General features: G+C 52.6%; 1 protein-coding gene across 25 annotated transcripts; it reads right to left on the reverse strand.

Moving 5' to 3' along the window:
* Positions 1–778: 778 nt before the first annotated feature.
* LOC135181123 (uncharacterized) lies at positions 779–19,089 on the reverse strand. Of its 25 annotated transcripts, XM_064154000.1 has the most exons (12): positions 14,652–14,736; positions 13,119–13,282; positions 12,060–12,211; positions 11,290–11,343; positions 10,922–10,978; positions 9,990–10,112; positions 9,518–9,630; positions 7,080–7,170; positions 6,828–6,982; positions 6,185–6,253; positions 1,776–1,813; positions 779–1,019 (listed from the first exon to the last, which is right to left on the reverse strand). In XM_064154000.1, the coding sequence occupies exons 6-12, from the start codon at positions 10,024–10,026 to the stop codon at positions 842–844; spliced, it is 681 nt and encodes a 226-aa protein (XP_064010070.1). In that variant the 5' UTR covers positions 10,027–10,112; positions 10,922–10,978; positions 11,290–11,343; positions 12,060–12,211; positions 13,119–13,282; positions 14,652–14,736; the 3' UTR covers positions 779–841. The 25 variants fall into 25 exon arrangements, 15 of the variants coding, with proteins under 15 accessions (XP_064010070.1, XP_064010067.1, XP_064010072.1 ...); XM_064153997.1 differs by lacking the exon at positions 13,119–13,282 and having other exon boundaries at positions 13,332–14,840; XM_064154002.1 differs by lacking the exons at positions 12,060–12,211; positions 13,119–13,282 and having other exon boundaries at positions 13,332–14,745.
* Between the last annotated feature and the right edge of the window lie 1,557 nt (positions 19,090–20,646).

Below are 20,646 nucleotides of genomic sequence, written 5' to 3' on the forward strand. Positions count from 1 at the left end.
AGAAACGACTGAGACACATGCCCTCCTCCCAAACCTAGCAGTTAGGAAGTGCTACAGCTGCACCAGATCACACTGGGATCTGCTTCTTGCACAGGATGCAGCAGATTCTGGTCCATAGCTCAGAGAGGATTGCTTAGCTACTGCTGTTTATAAACACGAACCAAAAACAACCACAACAACAAAGGCTCAGAGCTGGAAACAGTTCTCAGCAGTGCAGCAAAATCCCTTTCTTTTATTCCATAGAGAGGTGCTGCAGTGACCTCAGGGGTTTTTAAGTCAAAAGCTGCTTGCTGGAATCACAGAATCAGTCAGGGTCAGAAGGGACCACAAGGACCTCGTTCCAGAGACACTTCACACTAGCCCGAGCCAAAACTAGAACGGTAGGAAAAAAGGCAAATCACAAAACACAGGACTGCCTTAACTGTCCTACATTGTAACTAGCAGCACCAAGTCCCAATCAATTCAGAGCCTTGGCACTGTTTCTCCTTGAAGATTTTAACCCTGGACACAAAGGAGTCCTGCTCTCAGCCATGGGATTACAATAAAAGTGACTCAAATGACTCAAAAGGGTAACACAAATGCCTTTTCCTGACCAATCTCTCTACATGTTCCTATGATGCTCCACTAACTCCCTCCTTCAGAGTGGCTAACAGTCTCCAACAGACACTGCACCAGCAGCTACCTTGAAGATCTGTAACCAGCTGAGGGAAGGGCTGTAAAACAAATTCACCTCCTTCAGAAAGCTTCTCATCAGTTACACAGAGCAGTCAGAGCCTGCTTCCATTCACATCTTTCTTTATCAGGTTCCACTGTGGAGTCAGAACACTTAAAGTTCACTTAGTCACAGGTTAAGTCGACTCTGCTGTTGGTATCCAACCCCATGCTGCTGGCTGAAGCAAAGTATTCCAGGGCTTGAAGTTGAGACTGCAACACGAGAGACCTCCTGTGCCAAGTGCTGCTTTGGGTTTCTGGGGTTGGGGTCAGGAGGGGATGGGTGGCAGGTGGCTGACTCCTGCTTTCTGCAAACAGAAACAGGCTAAGGTAATTGTGCACTGCAGGATCTCATTTTGTATTTACCTCTTGATCTCAACCCAGAGGGTTTTTCCTTGGCTGTGTTACTTTTGCCTCACTTCTGTGTTGGAGGGAAACAGGAGGCTAACCCATTACAGCACTGCAAGTTGTTCAGGCACTGGGAAAACAATTCAACAGGCCCCTGCGTTCCAGGAGGTTTATCAAGTAGCCTGCCAACATTTTCAGGTGCTAAAGAACTAATGAACATTCCATTTAGGAAACAGCTCCCTCAGCTCATAGCAAGCAAACATTCCCCACTGTCACTAATCCTAGGAGCTGACAAAAGACTTCATTGAATGGTTTAGGTTGGAAGGGACCTCAAGGATCATCCAGTCCCAACCCTCTGCTCTAGGCAGGGATACCTCCCACTGCAACAGGCTGCTCAGGGCCTCATCCAACCTCAATTCATATTCATTTACACCAAAGCTGAGAAAATAGAAAGGTCTGGGGCAGTTGTTTGGCTTTGGCATCAAACCAATGCACAACAGGTAGAATGGGACTTCTTGGGGAAACTAAACTGTCTTTAGCTATGAGGCTGAGAAAGACTTTTCCTATCTCTTCAGCCTTCATTTCACCTGACTCTGTGTTCAGCTGGGCTGTGTTAGGAGCAGTTCACCACATGCAGCAAGGCCAAGGGGCACTACCTTGATCTCGCTGGCAATGACCAATTCAAAACTCTCCAAACAGGGTCACAGAGTTGTTACCTGCAAAGCTCTTTCAGTCGCACTTGCTCTTTGTTTATCTGTTAAAGACAACCAAGAGAACATCCATGGGTTGGGGTTTTCCCCCCCCATCAATTTCTGAGGGGCCTGGAGTTACAGGCAAGCCCAAACCACCCTAACGCAAACCAAAAGGTCCTCTCTCGTGATGACAATGACCAACAAATGACTGCCTTCAATAAATAAGCGACTTGGGAAATTCCAGAGAGTACTTTTGCTAAACAAGTTAGTCTCTTTTCTTTTCCATCAGGTCTTTCTGTTGAAGCTCAGCACCTGAAAGCTCTGTACCTCTTCCCTGCCCTCCTGCCGCTGCCCTCCACCTTTCCCCGGGCAGCCCCTGCCGTCCTGCCCCCACTCTCTGCCTTCCCCCGGGCAGTCTCTGCTGCTTCCCTCCTCCTCCTCTCCACTCTACGTTACCAGCTCCTGCTCCATTACCAGTTCCATTACCAGCTGCTGCTGCTGGTCCGTTACCAGCTCCAGTTAGTGCTCCTGCTCCATCTTTGCCTCCATCGCAGAACCCAGAGCAAAACCTTCGAGGATCCAACCTCCTAGAGAAACCTCAGCCTCAGTAGCAACACAGACTTAGCACCCGTGAGCTAAGGGGGATGTTGCAGTGGGTCAGTAGCCCAGCCCTAAGGTGGCCCTAGCTAGCCAGGGGGCCAGCCAGGCCCCCCAGCCTTTGAAACCCTCCACCACGCACCCGGTGCTCACCCGTGCGCACTCACCTGGGATGCCAGGCGGAGGATCCCTTGGCCCGCAATGGGCCCAGCTTGGGGCTGGGCTCCTCCTGCTCTGCTTATAAAGGGCACTGAGCAGGGAGGGCAAAGTGGCCACAGCTGGGGTGGGAGGAGACTTCAATTGACCTCCCCTTTTTAAGCTGCCCCAGGAGAGGCAGAAGCCTTTGGCTGATCCCCTTTGCGGGGGTAGGTTGGCTGTGTCCTTTGTGGGGTGGTGTTTTGGCTGTGTGCTTTGTGGGGTGCTTTTGCTTTTCTCTAAGCCACTCCTCCCCTTTGCTCTGCTTGGGATTTCTGTTCCTCCTTGGTATGCTGTGCTTAAAACTGTGCTTGAAGTTGTGCTGTTTCCTTCATGAGATAGGTTTGCTTTTGTGCTTCCTGCCTTGCTCCTCTCTTGTTTTCACCTGTTGGGGGCCAGACTCTCCCTTCCTCTTGTTGCAGCCTGGCAGCAAGAGTCAGAGTCCCTACAGCATCTCGTTGCCTCCTTTGCCCTTTGCTTGCTGCGACAGCACAGCTCTGGCCTCTGGTGTGGCTCTCGTTATTGTGGGGGAGAGAGAAGAGAGGAGGTGGGGAGGGAGAGAAAAATGGGGGAGGGTGAGGAGAAGAGGGGTGGGAAAAGAGAGGAGGTGGGGGGGTGAAGAGAGGAGGGGTGGGAAAAGAGAGGAGGTGGGGGGGTGAAGAGAGGAGGGGTGGGAAAAGAGAGGAGGTGGGGGGGTGAAGAGAGGAGGGGTGGGAAAAGAGAGGAGGTGGGGGGGGGAAGAGAGGAGGGGTGGGAAAAGAGAGGAGGTGGGGGGGTGAAGAGAGGAGGGGTGGGAAAAGAGAGGAGGTGGGGGGGTGAAGAGAGGAGGGGTGGGAAAAGAGAGGAGGTGGGGGGGTGAAGAGAGGAGGGGTGGGAAAAGAGAGGAGGTGGGGGGGTGAAGAGAGGAGGGGTGGGAAAAGAGAGGAGGTGGGGGGGTGAAGAGAGGAGGGGTGGGAAAAGAGAGGAGGTGGGGGGGTGAAGAGAGGAGGGGTGGGAAAAGAGAGGAGGTGGGGGGGTGAAGAGAGGAGGGGTGGGAAAAGAGAGGAGGTGGGGGGTGAAGAGAGGAGGGGTGGGAAAAGAGAGGAGGGGGGGGAAAAGAGAGGAGGGGGGGGAAAAGAGAGGAGGGGTGGGAAAAGAGAGGAGGGGTGGGAAAAGAGAGGAGGGGGGGGAAAAGAGAGGAGGGGGGGGAAAAGAGAGGAGGGGGGGGAAAAGAGAGGAGGGGGGGGAAAAGAGAGGAGGGGGGGGAAAAGAGAGGAGGGGTGGGAAAAGAGAGGAGGGGTGGGAAAAGAGAGGAGGGGTGGGAAAAGAGAGGAGGGGGGGGAAAAGAGAGGAGGGGTGGGAAAAGAGAGGAGGGGGGGGAAAAGAGAGGAGGGGTGGGAAAAGAGAGGAGGGGTGGGAAAAGAGAGGAGGGGGGGGAAAAGAGAGGAGGGGTGGGAAAAGAGAGGAGGGGTGGGAAAAGAGAGGAGGGGTGGGAAAGAGAGGAGGGGTGGGAAAAGAGAGGAGGGGTGGGAAAAGAGAGGAGGGGTGGGAAAAGAGAGGAGGGGTGGGAAAAGAGAGGAGGGGTGGGAAAAGAGAGGAGGGGTGGGAAAAGAGAGGAGGGGTGGGAAAAGAGAGGAGGGGTGGGAAAAGAGAGGAGGGGTGGGAAAAGAGAGGAGGGGTGGGAAAAGAGAGGAGGGGTGGGAAAAGAGAGGAGGGGTGGGAAAGAGAGGAGGGGTGGGAAAAGAGAGGAGGGGGGGGAAAGAGAGGAGGGGTGGGAAAAGAGAGGAGGGGTGGGAAAGAGAGGAGGGGTGGGAAAAGAGAGGAGGGGTGGGAAAAGAGAGGAGGGGTGGGAAAAGAGAGGAGGGGTGGGAAAAGAGAGGAGGGGTGGGAAAAGAGAGGAGGGGGGGGGAAAGAGAGGAGGGGTGGGAAAAGAGAGGAGGGGGGGGAAAGAGAGGAGGGGTGGGAAAAGAGAGGAGGGGTGGGAAAAGAGAGGAGGGGTGGGAAAAGAGAGGAGGGGTGGGAAAAGAGAGGAGGGGTGGGAAAAGAGAGGAGGGGGTGGGAAAGAGAGGAGGGGTGGGAAAAGAGAGGAGGGTGGGAAAAGAGAGGAGGGGTGGGAAAAGAGAGGAGGGGTGGGAAAAGAGAGGAGGGGGTGGGAAAAGAGAGGAGGGGTGGGAAAAGAGAGGAGGGGTGGGAAAAGAGAGGAGGGGTGGGAAGAGAGAGGAGGGGTGGGAAGAGAGAGGAGGGGTGGGAAGAGAGGAGGGGTGGGAAGAGAGAGGAGGGGTGGGAAGAGAGGAGGGTGGGGAAAAGAGAGGAGTGGGGGGTGAAGAGAGGAGGGGGTGGGAAAAGAGAGGAGGTGGGGGGGTAAAGAGAGGAGGGGTGGGAAAAGAGAGGAGGTGGGGGGTGAAGAGAGGAGGGGTGGGAAAAGAGAGGAGGTGGGGGGGTGAAGAGAGGAGGGGTGGGAAAGAGAGGAGGTGGGGGGGTGAAGAGAGGAGGGGTGGGAAAAGAGAGGAGGTGGGGGGGTGAAGAGAGGAGGGGTGGGAAAAGAGAGGAGGTGGGGGGATGAAGAGAGGAGGGGGGGGAAAGAGAGGAGGTGGGGGGGTGAAGAGAGGAGGGGTGGGAAAAGAGAGGAGGTGGGGGGGTGAAGAGAGGAGGGGTGGGAAAGAGAGGAGGTGGGGGGGTGAAGAGAGGAGGGGTGGGAAAGGAGAGGAGGTGGGGGGGTGAAGAGAGGAGGGGTGGGAAAAGAGAGGAGGTGGGGGGGTGAAGAGAGGAGGGGTGGGGGGAGAAGGGAGGTGGGGGGGTGAAGAGAGGAGGGGTGGGAGAAGAGAGGAGGTGGAGGGGGTGAAGAGAGGAGGGGTGGGAGAAGAGAGGAGGTGGGGGGGTGAAGAGAGGAGGGGTGGGAGAAGAGAGGAGGTGGGGGGGTGAAGAGAGGAGGGGTGGGAGAAGAGAGGAGGTGGGGGGGTGAAGAGAGGAGGGGTGGGAAAAGAGAGGAGGTGGGGGGGTGAAGAGAGGAGGGGTGGGAAAAGGGAGGAGGTGGAGGGGGGGAAGAAAGGACTGGGGGAGGGGGAAACGGTGGGGGGGCAAGAGAGGAGGGGGCTGGAAAGAAGAGAGAGAGGCCTGGGGATGTTTAGTCTGGGGAAGAGAAGGGATCTCCTTAACGTCTATACATTGCCGAGGGGCAGGGGTCAGCACCAAGGTGCCAGCTGCTGCTTGGTGGTGCTCAGCACTAGGACAAGTAACAACAGACAGAAGCTGCTCCGCCTCACCAGCAGCAGAGATTTCTTGGCTGGGAGGCTGACAGAGGACTGGGACAGACTGAAACCAAAACATTGCTCAGAACACAAAAGAACCTCTGAAGCGATGGCAAAAAGCTCAAGGAAAAGAGGTTGGATTTTCATGATTCTGTCCCTTAAAATACATCAGACTAACAGCAGAGTGAAAAATGTGACATTCCTGCAGGTGGAACAGTTAGAACTGTGGCAGACATGATTGGCTGTTTTAATCCAGAAGTTCATTTGGTTTAAGCCTAGTTCTAAATAGTGACAATAGATACACTAGGCACAGCATAGCAACAAGCTTACATCAAAGCATTTCTAAAGCCTCTGCAACCAAGTCCTTCTTGACTGACAAGAGCATCACCTCACTGAATAAGCAATGAACTCTACCATTACAGCAGCCTTGGCCTCATAGATGACTCTCTTGCTTCGTTGCAGAAGTCCATCACCAGCCTGTGCCTGCAATGTCAAATGGAACCATGTCAAAACTGCTGACACTTTGCAGTTATGATCCCAACAGTTCATTCTTCAGACCTCCCAACCCTTAAGTCCCTTAAGAAGGAAGTGAAAAGCAATTGCTCTTGCATTTCATGCTGCCCAGACGCTCCCAGCTCCTCCAGTAAGGCTAAGCATTCCAACAGGCTCATGCCAAACTCTCCCACAGTTGTTTGAGACCATCACAGCAAACTAACAGCAAGTTGCTGCTCTGCTCTCAGACCACAGAGGCTGCCTAGGGAGTCGCCGTCCCTGCAGCTGCTCAAGAAAAGCCTGGATGAGGCACTTAGTGCCATGGCCTAGCTGACTGGAGAGGGCTGGGGCTAGGTTGGGCTGGATGAGCTTGGAGGTCTCTTCCAACCTGGCTGATTCCATGATTCTAAGTGTACAAATACCCCAGCTGTGTGCTTTGAACCTTGTCAATAAGCTTTCTGCAGAGACTGAATGATAAGAAACAGGTTGGTTGTAGTTACTAACAACCTTTGCCTGGATACCAACATTAATATTGGTTATTAATTGTGCATCACTCATAACGCACCCATTCCATGGCTCTTGGAGTTCCCACAGTGAGAACAGCAAAGGATGGCACACCCCAAGCACTCCTCACCACGTATTCACTGCCAGCACCCAGCACGGGAAGACAGCCAGGACAGGAAGATAAATCACACGGCGTAACAATCGGAGCCACCGCAGCTAAGGGGGGAAAAACCAAACACCAACCAATATATCTCAAGCCACAACAAAGACTTACTTCAGCAGCACCATCCAAGATATCCTTCATGAACTTAACCATGTCCTCTGTCTTCTCCAGGTGTCTGTCTGGCAGCAAACACTGCTGGTTGGAGGCATTCAAGGCGACGGTAGTACGGATGGTCAGCTCGCTGGCAATGGAAAGCAGATGGGTTACAGGTTTGAAGAGCCACAGTGTAAAACACTGCAAAGCTAAGAATTCCTACAGCATGTCAGAGGGCGCTCAGTGAGCTTCTCCCTGTGTGTGCTCCCTTAAAGGCAAGAGGGGAAGGGGGAAGAGAATGGTACAAAAAGGCTTCTCAGCAGTACTTTGTCCCCTCACATCCGTGCAGGCAACGCGATGGAAGCTTACTGCATTTCATTTTCCAGCAGTCCTGGCTCACCGGAGAGGTCCCAGGAGACTGGAAAATGGCCAACGTGGTCCCCATCCACAAAAAGGGTCGGATGGAGGAACCTGGGAACTACAGACCTGTCAGCCTGACCTCAGTGCCAGGGAAACTGATGGAGCAGGTTCTCTTGGGGCCAATAACTGCGCACCTGAGGGATGGCAAAGATCTCAGGTCCAGCCAGCATGGGTTTAGGAAGGGCAGATCCTGCCTTTCTAACCTGATCTCCTTCTATGATCAGGTGACCCGCTTGGTGGATGTGGGGAGGCCTGTGGATGTGGTCTATCTGGACTTCAGCAAGGCCTTTGACACTGTCCCCCACAGCAAACTGCTGGCTAAGCTGTCAGCCCGCGGCTTGGATGGTAACACTCTGTGCTGGGTTAGGAACTGGCTGGAGGGCCGGACCCAGAGAGTGGTGGTGAATGGTGCCACATCCAGCTGGCGGCCAGTCACTAGTGGTGTCCCTCAGGGATCAGTGCTGGGCCCCATCCTCTTTAACATCTTCATAGATGATCTGGATGAGGGCATCGAGTCAGTCATCAGCAAGTTTGCAGATGACACTAAGCTGGGGGCAGATGTGACTGAGCTGGAGGGCAGAAGGGCTCTGCAGCGGGACCTTGACCGCCTGTACAGATGGGCAGAGGCCAATGGGATGGGGTTCAATAGCTCAAAGTGCAGGGTGCTGCACTTTGGCCACAACAACCCCATGCAGAGATACAGGCTGGGGTCGGAGTGGCTGGAGAGCAGCCAGACAGAGAGGGATCTGGGGGTACTGATTGATACCCGCCTGAACATGAGCCAGCAGTGTGCCCAGGTGGCCAAGAGAGCCAGTGGCATCCTGGCCTGCATCAGGAGTGGTGTGGTCAGCAGGAGCAGGGAGGTCATTCTGCCCCTGTACTCTGCACTGGTCAGACCACACCTCGAGTACTGCGTTCAGTTCTGGGCCCCCCAGTTTAGGAAGGACACTGAGATGCTTGAGCGTGTCCAGAGAAGGGCGACGAGGCTGGTGAGAGGCCTCGAGCACAAGCCCTACGAGGAGAGGCTGAGGGAGCTGGGGTTGTTTAGCCTGGAGAAGAGGAGGCTCAGGGGTGACCTTATTGCTGTCTACAACTACCTGAAGGGTGGTTGTGGCCAGGAGGAGGTTGCTCTCTTCTCTCAGGTGGCCAGCTCCAGAACAAGAGGACACAGCCTCAGGCTGCGCCAGGGGAAATTTCGGCTCGAGGTGAGGAGAAAGTTCTTCACTGAGATAGTCATTAGGCACTGGAATGGGCTGCCTGGGGAGGTGGTGGAGTCGTCGTCCCTGGGGCAGTTCAAGGCAAGGTTGGATGTGGCACTTGGTGCCATGGTCTAGCCTTGGGCACTGTGGTAAAGGGTTGGACTTGATGATCTGTGAGGTCTCTTCCAACCTTGGTGATACTGTGATACTGTGATACCCCCACAGGTAGCTCATGACTTCCCCAGCAGCAAGAGATCACAGACAGGAACCTTGCACATGAAACGTACTACTAAGGTAACACAGGAAGTCTTTCAGCATGCAAAGGCAAAAGCACAACCCAAAACATTCCACATGGCCACAGTCCAGCTGAAGAACGAAAAACTGCTGGAACCAGTTCAGAGCAGGACCACGAGGATGAGCCAAGGGCTGGAGCACTTCTAAGAGGATAGGCTGAGGGAGCTGGGGCTGCTCAGCCTGAAGGGGACAAGACTCCAGGGAGACTTTAAAGCTACCTCCCAGTACCTGAAGGGAACCTGCAGCAGGAAGGCTGCAGAGGGACTTTTTCCATAAGGGTGTCTAAAGACAGGGCAAGGGGAATGGTTTGAAGCTGAGGGAGAGCAGGGCTGCTTAGAGTGGATCTGAGGAAGAAGTTCTTCAGCATGAGAGTACTTTGGCTTGCAGAGACAGAAACACTGTAATGCCTGTTCATGAATTTACAGCCAAGGTCACAAGCGTGCTTCTGTCAGCAATTACTGCTTCTATGCCCACCAATCACACAGTAGTGTGTCCTTTGTGAACAAACAGCATCTGAGGCCAGCTGCACCAAGTATTCAGCGACAAAACAAAGCAAATCAACAAAACAAATCTCCTACTTACCCAGCCAAAAAAGCAAACACTTCTCTGCCAGAGAAACAGGCAGAAACATCTCAGCAGACAGACAGAAGAGCTTGCACAGGAGAAGCAGGTGAAGAAGGTCTCCTTTTTGGCACCTATAAAGCACCAGATCACTCACATCACTTTAACTTCAAATGAGAGACAGCTGCTTTTAGATTCACTGCATTCAGGTGTTCATCTAGAGACAGCCCACAGAAATCCAGAACTTGTGCTCCCTGAGTCCCCGGGAAGCTCCTAGAATCTTCCAGAGCACAAGCACAGGATGTTGTGCATGCTTTGATCACCCAGAGAAAACTTACAGAGCTGACATCTTCAACTCTGGTTTTTCCCTTCCTTCACTCCAAAGGCCAGAGAAGAAGTAGTCAACTGCAAATGCCAAGCAACTTCACTCCCGAATGATGCATTTGAAGACAATGACCATTAAGGGCAAATGTCAAGCATCTTGTTAACCTACTCCAATGTGCCTTGTCTGTACTGAGTGCAGCCAGCATCCTTCATGCACTTCATGCTGCTTCTCTGAGGGAGCTCAGTTGTATGCCTCTCTTAAAGAAAGCATCAAGAATGAAATGGGACTCTCCTGAAATCAGAAGCACAGGCAATGCATAACCATTCTTTACAGCCCCAGTTACAAACTGACATAACTTTGAATGTGCCTAATGCCCTGCAGAGTTAACTAAGGAAAACCTAAGTTACAGCTGTAATAGAGAAGTCAATTTAACAGAGGCCACATTTAATAGAGGGATGAGATTGAACAAGGCCAAGGGCAGGGTTCTGCACTTTGGCCACAACAACCCCGAGCAGCACTGCAGGCTGGGGACAGAGTGGCTGAGAGCAGCCAGGCAGAGAGGGCCCTGGGGGTGCTGGCAGAGAGGAGCTGAAGAGGAGGCAGCAGTGCCCAGGTGGGCAGCAGAGCCAATGGCATCCTGGGCTGGCTCAGGAGCAGTGTGGGCAGCAGGACAAGGGAGGTTCTTCTGCCCTTGTGCTCAGCACTGCTCAGGCCACACTTTGAGTACTGTGTCCAGTTGTGGGCTCCTCAATTCAGGAGAAATGTTGAGGTGCTGGAAGGTGTCCAGAGAAGGGCAGCAAGGCTGGGGAGGGGCCTGGAACACAAACCCTATGAGGAGAGGCTGAGGGAGCTGGGGGTGTGCAGCCTGCAGAAGAGGAGGCTCAGGGCAGAGCTCATTGCTATCTGCAGCTCCCTGCAGGGAGGCTGTAGCCAGCTGGGGTTGGGCTCTGCTGCCAGGCAGCCAGCACCAGAACAAGGGGACACAGTCTCAAGTTGTGCCAGGGCACCCAGGAAAGGGAAGAGCTCTTCATCATACTGTTTTCAGTTCATTAACACCAGATACAAGAGCAGAAAGAATATTCAACCAAGGATTTACTCACTCCATTAGCAAACTGTTCATGTGGTCATTCCCATCCATGTGGCCAAACTGGAAATCCCTGCAAGAGAAGCAGTGAAAGACAGAATGGTGGACAAGAAAACTGAACAATCATTTCCAGTGAAGGGTCTTTCTTAAACACTTTTCCTGTAACTAAGGAGATACTAAGCAATACAATCAGAAACCAGACAGTGTACAGGACAGTCAGCACCTCAGAACACGTTCAGTTAATGGAATAGTCTTGTTAAATTTCAGCATATGAATACTAAAACAGGCACTGTAGCATTTTTCATGCAGAAAACAAACCAATTCCTGCTGGTTTAGGCAGGCTAATGCAGAATGCTATTGACCATGGTACCATGTTGTGCCTACCTGTGAAAACTATCCCCATAATCTCTGGCAACTTCCTGAGTGACAGATTTTAGTCTGGAGGGAACAGAAAGTTAGCTCTGAAAAACTGCTATATTCTCTCTCAAAACACAAAGAATAAACACTACAGTAAGCAGCACACAGTAACTCCTCAGCAAGATGGACCAAAAAACACCTTGCTTGGTGTCTAAGGGTTGAAAGGCTGACTCCTAGAGTCTCAGACATTCAGGCTGCTTCGCTCCGTCCACTGACTCCTCAAGAGGCAGCACTGCGGCTGAAGACAATCCAAAGCAGCCTGGGAAAACAGCCTACACTGCACTGAAAATCCTTTCTTAGTCCACATGTGCAGTCAGAAAGGGACAGAAGAAGGTCTTCTTCCTCTCAGTCTCTTCAGCAAACTACAGTCCGACTGAAATGCCCCTCCTTAATATAAGTTCCATAGACAGTGAATATGTAAGGCATCACTCAAGTTGTTTTTAATGCAACTGAGCTGAGGAACAGTCACTTCCTTAAGCTCACTGAGCTCATCTCAAAGGCATCAGAACTCCTTTGCTCCTGTTTGTGCTTTAAAGGTGACCCAGAGGCTTTAGAAAGCCACGTGATCATTGTTTGCTCCTGTGACCTCATTACCAAATGGCAGAGGAGCAACACAGGAGCTCCCATCACCTCCTTCAGCTTGCAGTGTGCTACAACAGAGTCACAGGCTGAAGTTCTAAGCCAGGCAACATCCACAAGTCATAAGCCAGGGAACATCCACAAGTTCACTCACTCACCCTGGCATCTCTTCAGATCTAACAAACTTCCCCAAGTTCTCTACATCATATCAGCAAACTTCTCCCACACTGTCACCAACACTCAGTTCTGTTCCTGGTATGTTCCACTGAAGAGTTTTTATCATCAATGACTGCAATAGCCACAAGTTTTCCTAAAATAAGGAATAAAATACTTGAAACCATTTAAAAAGGAAACATGCATTCCCAGCTGGAAAGTATTCCGACTTAGAAGATGAGCCTGCAGTGTGAGTGCAGCCCAGACAGCAGCCCTGTGCTGGGCTCCAGCAAGAGCAGTGTGGGCAGCAGGGCAAGGGAGGGGATTCTGCCCCTTGCCTCTGCTCTCCTCACACCCCACCTGCAGTCCTGGGGGCAGTTCTGGAGCCCCCAGCACAAGAAGGACATGGAAGTGTTGGAGCCAGTGCAGAGGAGGCCACCAAGATGCTGAGAGGGCTGCAGCAGCTCTGCTCTGAGGACAGGCTGAGAGAGCAGGAGCTCTGCAGCCTGGAGAAGGAAACCTTGGTGTGGCCTTCCAGTATCTGAAGGGGACCTACAGGAAGACTGGGGAAGGACTATTGACAGGGTCTTGTAATGACAGGGTAAGGGAGAATGGGTTTAAACTGGCAGAGGGGAGATTCAAACTAGATGTTAGGAAAGGGTTCTTTCCAGCGAGGGGGGTCAAACACTGGTGCAGGTTGCCCAGGGAGCTTGTGGATGCTCCATCCATGGAGGTGTTCAAGGCCAGGTTGAACGAGGCCTTGAGCAGCCTGTCCTAGTGGGAGGTGTCCCTGCCTATGGCTGGGGCTTGGAACTGGATGGGCTTTGAGGTCCCTTCCAACCTAAACCATTCTGTGATTCCATGATAAAAACTACAGAGCAGATCTACCTCAAAGTTACCTGAACCCATCAGATACAAGACATAAACCCATCCAGACTTAAGACTTCTCAGTTCCCTGTAGGCACTGCAGGAGTTGATAGGTAGTTTATGCAAATCCTAAACTGCTCTCAAATTAAAAGGCCTACTCATTTTTTTGTGTGTGACTACTACAGGGTTAGACATACTCATTTTTTCTGTTGAGGAAAGGACTGGTGCAGGCTTTGGATGAGGCTTCTGTCAGTAGAGCAGGTCTCACCAACACCAAACACAGACTGGCACTGTCCATCTTAACTGTAAATAATTTCAGGGGCTTGAAAAGTTACTTCTTAGTGCTCCTCAGTTGTTACTCCTGTTCCGTAGAAGAGATGGCAAAGACTTTAGTGGCAGCAGCAGCTCACCTCTGTCTCCAAGTTCATGAAGTGTAAAGCCATCCACATGAAGATACCCTTGAAATCTTGCTCTGTTTATCCAGGATGACAAATCACCATCTTCACACTCTGACAACAAAAGAGAAAGCAAGCAAGCAAGCAGAATGTGTTCTTCTGTTGCTGCTGTGAGGTGGGCAATAACATTTATTTCAGCCTAGAGAAGCCTATTTTTAACCCTCTACTGTTTCCAGACAAGGTCTCTCACCTTTCCAGAAATGTCACTCCTAAGCTGCTAAAGCAATTTGCAGCTGTTGAACAAAAAGTGTATTAGAGCACAGCATGCAGTGCTGATTGGCTGATTAGTTTCACCCAAACCAAGGACAAACAATCCTCTCCCAGAAGGGAATGTGACATGGGAAGGGAACTGTGACTGACAGCACTTTCCTGCCCAATGGTAAGCTGCACATAAAACAATATCCAGTCTCTTGCAGGGCCTCTGCACTGACTGGTTTACAAAAACCCTTCTAATACATTTTAAGAGAGTAAGATTTGTGCAAAGTGAATTAGGAGCCTGGATTGAAACAAGGCTTGTGTGTTTTGACAGGGGTGGCAAAAGCAGACAGGTCACACCACAAAACAGCAGTTTAAAATTGTTTCTCTTTGACAAAATTTCCTTCTCCAGGCCACTTCAAAAGTAAAACTAAATCAAATGCAGATCAAGGAGGTCACTGAGTGAACTTTTCTTTGGTGGGTGACTGGTTGCAAGGCAATAGAGCGAAGAGGAAGGCAAGCACAGCCCTTCCATGACAGCTCAAAGAATACCCTTGAGGGCCCACCTGGAGTATTTTGCTGTGGCACCACAGAGTCACCGTGTCTGGAAGCGCTCAGGAACAGCCTGGGTGAGGCACTTAGTGCCATGGTCTAGTTGAGTGGACAGGGCTGGGGGCTAGATTGGACTGGATGAGCTTGGAGCTCTCTTCCAACCTGCTTGACTCTGAGTCTATGAGTCTGCCCTGCTCCGGTGAGACCTACCTGGAGTACTGCACACAGCTACAGAACCTCCAACAGAAGAGACAAGGACCTGCTGGAGCAGGTCCAGAGGAGGGCCGCAGTGCACAGGAGCAGTGCAGTAGCCAGCTAGGGTTGGGCTCTGCTGCCAGGCAACCAGCAACAGAACAAGGGGACACAGTCTCAAGTTGTGCCAAGAGAGGTACAGGCTGGTTGTTAGGCACTTAGTGCCAGGGTCCAGTTGATTGGTTAGGGCTGGGTGCTAGGTTGGACTGGGTGATCTTGGAGGTCTCTTCCAGCCTGGCTGATTCCATGATATGGCCAATATCCACTTTTACTTACCATCAGAAACAAAGGAAGCTCCATCTTTGAAGACCACAACAGCAGGCAACTCAGGCAAGGTCACATACTGAAAGAGGGGTTTTCAGTTAGTCCAGGGAAGATGAAAAGACTCTGAAAGACACCAGCAATATTCCCATGTGGAAATGTCATTCATTCCAGTACAGTTCTCCTGGTTATTTTCTGTTATTCTTATTGTGACCTTCCAGTAGCTGAAGGGGGCCTGCAAAAGAGCTGGGCAGAGACTTTTCAGGCTACCAGGTAGGGACAGGACTAGGGGGAATGGAGCAAAGCTGGAAGCGGGGAAGATTCAGACTGGACGTGAGGAAGAAGTTGCTCAGCAGGAGAGTGGTGAGAGCCTGGAATGGGTTGCCCAGGGAGGTGGTTGAGGCCTCATCCATGGAGGTGTTTAAGGCCAGGCTGGATGAGGCTCTGGACAGCCTGCTCTAGGGCAGGGTGTCTCTGCCCATCGCAGAGGGGTTGGAACTAGATGATCCCTGTGGTCCCTTCCAACCCTGACTGATTCTAGCATTCTAGAGGTGGTTAGTGGGAAGCTCTAGTTGGCGTGAAAACCAGCTTGCTGCTTACATGACTGTGATCAAAGACTCTTAAAGGGGTCCAGCCTCCTTCCACTGCACCACTGAACAGTACTTTTGCTCAGCTGGGGCTCAAGTGCAAAAGGCAATACTCAAATTGATACAAGGCTTCTGGAAATCCAACAGTGCACTACTTGTGATGGAGCAAATTGAGATGGGAAAATGCAGGTGCCTAAAAAATAACTGATGCTAGTTCTCAAAGTCATGCATTGTCAGGCACGGAGGAGACTTTTATCTGTCCCACTTGGAGACAACAATACATGGAGAGACCTGCAGAATTCAACAGCAGCACAGATTTACATGGAGTGGCTCTGGAAGCACCAGCTGCACGTTCCATGGAGTGGCTGTGCCTGGAGGTGTTGAAGCCAAGCCTGGCTGGGGCACTTAGTGCCATGGGCTGGGTGATTGGCCAGGGCTGGGCCCTAGGCTGGGCTGGCTGAGCTTGGAAGTCTCCTCCAGCCTGTTGGATTCTAAGTTATGCATGCTTATTGTAATAAACATACAACTCCTAATGAGATACATGAGCACTCTGTGCACTCACTGCCTGACAAAGCTGATCCCCTGCTGTGCACTCATCCTTTATGTACCCACTTAAAACAAAGGTAAGAAGTTAGCTGCAGACAACAGCAGCAAGGCTGTGTGCAGAACTTGCCTTGATCAGTGCAAAGGGAAGAAAAGCTGAATTAGCTTATCCACCCCCTGCCAGCAGAGTCAAACTTCTCCTTGGAACAGCTTTCTTAGCCCACAGGCAGCAGCAGCAGTGGTTTCCCTCTCCAGGTTTACTCCAGGTAGCTGAGGGCTTTCTTTCAGGAAGCTACTCTAAGCGATGCTAAGCAGCAAGCTGGAGTTGCAGAGCAAGCAGCTTGTTTGCTTGGGGGGGAAATGACAAACTGGCTGTGCTCAGAAGAGTCACATCTCACTTGAGCAAGATTTATTGCAGCTCCACGCTGAGATCAGATCCTTGGTACAAAGAAGGGAAGGGAGAAACCATAGAATCACAGAATCAAGCAGGTTGGATTGGTTGATTCCATGAGCCTCACCTGGTTGATTCTGTGATTCTGTTATTCCAACCTGCTTAATTCTATGATTCTGTTATTCCAACCTGCTTAATTCTCTGATTCTATGATTCCAACCTGGTCAATTCCACCACCTCACTGGGCAACCCTTTCCAGGCTCTCACCACCCTCATGCTGAACAACTTCTTCCTAACCTCCAGCCTGAATCTCCCCATTTCCAGCTTGGTTCCATTCCCCCCAGTCCTATCGCTGCCTGACAGCCTAAAAAGTCCCTCCCCAGCTTTCTTTTAGACCCCTTGAAGGTACTGAAAGCTCACAACGAGGTCACCTGGGAGCCTTCTCCTCTCCAAACTGAACAGCCCCAACTCCCTCAGCCTCTCCTCACAGCAGAGGTGCTCCAGCCCTCTGCTCATCCTCATGGCCCTGCCCTGCACACATTCAACTGCAGCCCATTTCAGACCTGATCCCTTATTCCTCTCCCCTGCTCTTCCAGGCTGGCAGGGTCATGTTCTAAGCTATTTTTTGTGCCCATAGAAGTTTCTCACTGCTTTGAAGATTGTGCAAGTCAGATGATTAAAGGTAATCCATCAAACATCTACTCCTCCTTTAAAAGAGGCACAGCTCCAAGGTCCTGACCACTTGGAGTGCTTAAGCCCCAGGACTCCAAGGGCTTAGCCAGAGTTGAGCCAAGCTCTGCCCAGTGATTTCAGTGAGATGAGGCGGCTGCAAGAGATGGCAGAATTTGTCTGCTGCTTCTCTGGCCTCCTTCCAAACTGGGTAATTGCAGTCAACACAGCTACAGTTATGGTACAGGTTCAGTTCAGCTCAGTGATTTTCATTCCCTGCCTTGCAAAGCAGCCCCCATTTTTGAGGAGCCTCTCTCTGTGCTGTGTGGGTTGCAGAGACAGCACTTTGCTCTAGTTAAACAGAGATTGCTTATGTGTAACAGTGCAGCATGCTCATGGCATTGCTCAGCATCTGCCTGCACAGCAGCAAACATGGTGCTGGGCTTGAGGAGCACAGAGTCTGATCAGTGACCTCACTGCTGGCTGCAGCTACCTGGAGGGAGGCAAAGTCCTACAGCTGTGCTGCTCAGGGACATGCTTTAGGGGTGACCTGGCAGTGCTGCCTTAAGGGCTGCCCTGGATGATTTGGAAGCTCTTCTCCAACAGCAACCACTCCATGCTTCTACTCCTCAGAACCGGTGCACCTGACTGCCAGAAGGAGCACAAACTCCACACAAAGCTTTACCTGACCCAGCCTCTTCTGCCACCTGCATCTCGTGGGGGATGTTCCTCAGCATCTGCTCCTCCCGCATGAGCTGGTGCTGGGCTGAACCCTCCTGCTGCCTGGGGAATGGCCATGCTGCTCCTGCTGCTCCTTCAGCTCATTCCATGCTTGCTGGAGAGAGCTGCAGAACCCAACAGCAGCACAGATTTACATGGAGTGGCTTCGGAAGCAGCAGCTGCACGTTTGCAGCACGGGCTCCTGGCTGCAAACAGCTTGAGTGCAGGCAAATCCATCCATGCAGCTGAACACAGCTGCTCTTTTGGAAAGGTCAAGTGCTGCAAGAGACAACAAAAGGCAGAGTGCAAGCAGCACTCGGATGCTTCTCAGTTACCTGTGCTGGGCTGCCAGCTGCCGCTCCAGCTTCTGCCGGCACCGCAGAGCTGCTTCCTTCGGACAGCCTGCTCAAAGCCTGCCTTGGCCTGCACAGCACCATCACCGCACACCGCTCAGGGCTTGTACTTTCCAAGCACCTGAAGAGGACCAAGAGAAAGAGAATGAACCACTTCTTGGTAATCTAGGGTGGGAAAGATTCCCTTTCTAAAGAAGTCATTCGCTCCAACTTTACTTGGTGCTAGCAAGCAGCTGTGGCGGTGAGACACTGGAAAAGGCTGCCTAAGGAGGCTCCAAGTTAGCAGTGTTCAAAGGCAGCTGGGATGGGACCTTCAGCAACCTCATCTACTGAGAGGTGTCCCTGCCCATGGCCGGGGGTTGCAACAAGATGATCTCTAATTTTCCTTCCAAGCCAAACCATTCTATTTCTCCGAGTCAGGCCACTAGGGTCTGCTGAAGAAAGGCTGCAGAACTCCTTTCAAACGCAGCTGAAAATCTTTGCTCCAAGGCAGACTCTTGGGAGAAGGTTAAACACTCCTCAGGAAAAAAGATGGAACAAGGGAGGAAGGAAGGGAAAAAAGGAGGGAAATGAGGGGGAAGAAAGGGAGGAAAGGGGAAAAAAGGGGAGGAGGAAGGAAAAAAGGAGACAAGAAAAGGAAAAAGAAGAGGGAAAAAGGAGAAAAAAGTGGAAAAAGAGAAAAGGAAAGAAAGAGAGAAGGAAAGAAAGGAGAAAAGAAAGGAAAAAAGGAGAGAAGGAAAAAAAAGGAGAAAATAAGAGCACACACGCCGCTGGCGGAGCCGTAATAACTACGGGACGGCAAGTCGAGCACGCAACCTGCTCTAAGTGCGATCACAGAGCCCAGGAGGGTAGGGCTTGGAAGGCACCTGTGCAAAGCTACCAGCGCAACCCCCCTGCCACAGCAGCACCAGAGCCCAGCACATGTGGCACAGGGACACGTGCAGACAGCGCCGCAAAGGCTACTTACGGCAGCTGCGCTAAAACGCGTCTCAGATGCGGCGCCGCTGCCGAGCAACTCACCTGCCCAAACTCCTCTGCTGCGAGAGACAAAGAACGCAGCTCTGCCGGGGAACGCGGGAGGCTTCCCTCTGGCCCGAAACGCCCTGCCCGCCTGCCTGCCTGCCTGCCGCTCTGTGCTCGCCGCCATTCCGCTGCAGCCTGCTCAGCGCCACTGCCGCTCCCTGCGGCCCCGCCCCCCGAGCGCCGGCCCGCCCCCCGAGCGCCGGCCCGCCCCCCCGAGCGCCGGCCCGCCCCCCGAGCGCCGGCCCGGCCCCCGAGCGCCGGCCCGCCCCCCGAGCGCCGGCCCGCCCCCCCTGCCTGCCGCTTTTAACTCCTCACTCCAATACTTACAAATCCAAACCAGTTCTCAGCTCTCCCTCCCACCTCTCACCTTCCCCTCCTCTCCTCCCCTCCCCTCAGCTTTCAGCCACTTCAATCGTGCACGGCCTTTAGAGACGAGGCAGGAAAACGGGGGACCGCCGCGGCTGAGGAAATGCAGTGTGGACAAGCAAACACACGGTGGCAGCACTGAGCACCGGCGCCACACCGCAGCTGCTACACAACTGCAGTACCCACGAGCAAACACCGGAGGGCAGCACAGACAACCGAGAGCGCCTCTGCGCCCGGCCGGGGGCAGCGCCTTCAGCCCAGCGCCGCTCTGCCTATTGCCTTTGCCAACAGCACACCGCACGCAAGGCACAGCCCACGCTCTGCCACTCCTACACACTCAGTTTATAGGCACAGCTCTCAACTCCAGCTGGGGCTACTCAGCACTTCCTTGATCTACTCTGGAGGGATTTACAGACAGCAGAGGAGACACAGGGGGAGCTGCTGACACCAGAATTAAGGCCCTTCTGCAGGAGCTAGAGGACAAACACAGCTCTTCTCCTGGAGCACCTCCCACTAACGCAGCCTGCAGTGTGTTTTAAACCTCTCCAAGAATTCTCAGGCCCTTCAAACGTGCAGGGCTGCAAGCACTCTTGCAAGGGAGGCTGCCCCCACCCCTCACTCTGCTGTATCATCACAGCCCACACCCCCCCTATGGCATCAGGCAAGCAGAGACAGAGACAAGACAGCTGACAGGCTCTGCTCCTTCTTCTCCACCCAAGCCAGGGACAGCCTTCTGCCTAACTTTTGCACCTTTGGCACACGGCTGAGCCCCGGCTGCTTTTCCCTTCTAGCAGAGCTGCCGCACAGGGCTGCAGCTCCCACCCTCTCACGTGCCCCCCAACATTTACTACCCTGACATCGCCCTGCAGGCCCTGCACTTATCACTGGGCTTGATCCCTTCTCCCAACTAACAAATGGCAGGATGAGAGGAAATTACCTTAGGTTGCACCAGGGAAGCTTTAGGTTGGACAGGAGGAGCAGTCTGTAGTTTTGTGGCTCATCCTTACGACCCTTCTTGCAGATGGGCATCACCTTGGCCATCTTCCAGTCTTCAGGAACCTCTCCAGTGAGCCAGGACTGTTGATCAATGATGGAGAGTGGCTTGGCCAGCTCATCTGCCAGCTCTCTCAGCACCCTAGGGTGGATCCCATCTGGTCCCATGGACTTGCGAGGATCCAAGTGTCTCAGCAGGTCCCTTACTGCTTCCTCATGGAATAGAGGGGGACTATACTGGACCCTGACTCCATCTGCCACTTCAGATGATCTGGTCCCCAAAGACTAGAAGCTGCCAGTGTGATGCCATCCACAAGAAGGGCTGCAGGGGGGAACAGGGAAATGAGAGAGCTGCCAGCCTGACC

This window comes from Pogoniulus pusillus, chromosome 14 (assembly GCF_015220805.1).
Source record: "Pogoniulus pusillus isolate bPogPus1 chromosome 14, bPogPus1.pri, whole genome shotgun sequence".
Lineage (NCBI taxonomy): Eukaryota > Metazoa > Chordata > Aves > Piciformes > Lybiidae > Pogoniulus > Pogoniulus pusillus.

Excerpts from the sequence above, each read along its gene's own strand:
- LOC135181123 (XM_064153993.1), bottom strand. The coding sequence starts at position 17,983 with ATGGTGCTGTGCAGGCCAAGGCAGGCTTTGAGCAGGCTGTCCGAAGGA. Across the intron at positions 6,983-7,079 it reads TGGAGAAGACAGAGGACATG|CTGCGGTGGCTCCGATTGTT; the intron begins GTTAAGTTCATG and ends TTCCCCCCTTAG. Across the intron at positions 6,254-6,827 it reads CTCCAAGAGCCATGGAATGG|GCACAGGCTGGTGATGGACT; the intron begins GTGCGTTATGAG and ends TTGACATTGCAG.